This window comes from Microtus ochrogaster, chromosome 8, assembly GCF_000317375.1.
Source record: "Microtus ochrogaster isolate Prairie Vole_2 chromosome 8, MicOch1.0, whole genome shotgun sequence".
NCBI classification, from domain to species: Eukaryota; Metazoa; Chordata; class Mammalia; order Rodentia; family Cricetidae; genus Microtus; species Microtus ochrogaster.
The window spans coordinates 58,911,254-58,913,608 of NC_022015.1; the positions used below are offsets into that span (position 1 = coordinate 58,911,254).

Consider the following 2,355-nt stretch of genomic DNA (forward strand, 5'->3'; position numbering starts at 1 on the left):
AATCTACAGTTATAATCTAGAAATGAAATTACCTAATTTATTTAATATTCTAAGTGAAAAGTTTCACTTTGTTAACTCAGTTCATTTAAAAAAAACATTAAAATTCAACTACAACCCTATAAGCACCAAGGTCCTAGCAAGAAAGGCCATGTAAAAGACTGAGTGATAATCGATGCAGGGACTATTTACAAATGGCAGGCAAGGCTAAGAGAAGATAGGAAGAAATGATGAAGTGTTCTTGGATCAACCACAAGGAGTTATTCCAACTGTAACCCTAAAAGAGGAAGTGAAGGGAATGGGGAATAGTTACCAGACCAAGAGAGCTATAACTAAAGAAGAGAATCACACAGTGACTGAGCATAGTTACTGACATGCTGAAGGTCAGGAAAGAGGAAGATGTTAAAGTAAATACTCCTACCTCTTGGTCCTCCTGTCAGTGCCTTCCATTGGCTGAACCCAATCAGAAGTCAGGGGACAAGGCAGACCAGTTGATGCAGTCCTTAGAAATCAGCCTCCTGGGGCACAGAGCAGAGTATACAAGGGTGGAGACTGCATTTGGAAAAGCATATGATGACTAACAGCACAGCACAACCTGAGTATTAGTTTTCAAGAACAACTGAATGAAATTAGAAAAGACAGAATTTACTAGGACTTCAACAAAAACTTAGGCACATTTGAGAGATAAACAATGTAGTCATTGTGGCTGGCAGTGTACTCTAAATATGAGTATCTTTATGAGTTCTGAGCTGCACCAATCATCAAAATCCAGTATCCAAATAAACCTAGCATAGAAGTTTTTCAAATATCTCAACAGTCAAACATTAAACCAAACCTTGACAAACAAATCAGAATGCTCTCGTAAAGTTTTGTATTATTAATGTTTAGAAATTCTTTAATGTAATTTATAAATAAGTATAAACATACTATAGTATACACACTCATTTTTTCCTAAAAATTAAAAAATAAAACACCCAAGTTTGGGGACTACTGCTTTCATCTTTAAGCTACTTAATATCCAAGATTTTTTTTTCAGAAAAAAATAATCTGCAAGAAAGCACTAATCACAAACTCTTACTTATTTGTTCTTTCCCTTTTGTTGCCTCAATCATTCTTCCTACTCCCCTTGAAATTCCCAGCTCACCAGAGTAGTATCTTGTCTTGACTTTCATTTGCTCAAACATAATTCAGCTTCTTTTCACTAGTCATGAAAAGAAGGTGGAACTCAAAATGTATTAACAACTTTTCTTGGTTTTTTGTTTTTTTGTTTTGTTTTGTTTTTTGAGACAGGGTTTCTCTGTGGCTTTGGAGCCTGTCCTGAAACTAGCTCTTGTATCCCAGGCTGGCTTCAAACTCACAGAGATCCACCTGCCTCTGCCTCCCGAGTGCTGGGATTAAAGGCGCGCGCCACCACTGCCCGGCTAACAACTTTTCTTATTGTCCTTGCATTCTAGCTTCTCTTAACTCTTAGCTTAAAGTCCCTTTGCTCAAACTTCTACTATTAAAGCACCACTGCTGATAACAAAACAAAACCTTACAGCTTTTCCTCCAGCTACTAACAGCTGAGTTCAATCTGTACTAAGATCATCTCTGTTGTTCTCATAAAATACACTTTGAACACTATCATATGTAAAAGACCCATCCTATTGCTCACTACAACTTAGTAAGGTAGTTCTTAAGTAAGATATTCATTATTTCCTGCTTTTGAAAAACCAAGGTTATCTGAATTTAGGCATATCTTAATGTTTCAGTGAAAATATCTCTGATCCAAAACCAATTGTTGCACAGGTTTTTAGTATCTGTATTTCATGAATTCTTCTGTGTGCTCCTTTAGCATAAAATCATGTCCAAGTCTGATTAAAAACAGCCACTCCCCTTGAAAATATCCAAACCTAAACACAAAAAGTCCTTGTGTTCACACCTCAATCTATTATAACACGGCAACTACCTGCATACTCCACTGAACTATTCTTCCCAATGTTCTTGCTATAAAACTCAAAGAATAGTTTTCAGTTTTTACCTTATTCAAGCTCTCTATCATCTAGTTGCTCTTTTCTCAAGACCATTAACTGTAACTTAACACAATTAACACTTTTGGGGATAGAAAAGTAGAGGGAATATCCATCCATACAATTCAAATGCATTCAGATGTCTACTAAACAATAAAGATTTAACAATGAACATATTGACAATTCATATATATGGAATTAAAGGCATAAATATCAAAGATGATAAATATATTCAGATTGAAACAATGGTGACAACACCAACAAAAACCTAAAAAAAAGCCGGGCGGTGGTGGCGCACGCCTGTAATCCCAGCACTCGGGAGGCAGAGGCAGGTGGATCTCTGGGAGTT

General features: G+C 36.4%; 1 protein-coding gene across 7 annotated transcripts in view; it reads right to left on the minus strand.

Moving 5' to 3' along the window:
• Kiaa2026 (KIAA2026 ortholog) overlaps window positions 1-2,355 on the minus strand; it is an 81,840-nt gene that overhangs the window by 58,520 nt on the left and 20,965 nt on the right. The window contains exon 1 of one of the 7 annotated variants that reach the window (XM_026781190.1): window positions 419-539. The exons of 5 other annotated variants lie outside the window; for them this stretch is intronic. In XM_026781190.1, coding sequence (XP_026636991.1) covers window positions 419-447 — 29 coding nt within the window. In that variant the 5' untranslated portion in view covers window positions 448-539. Of the gene's footprint in view, window positions 1-418; window positions 540-2,355 lie in introns of those variants that run through there. One more of the 7 variants, XM_013348072.2, reaches the window with a different exon arrangement.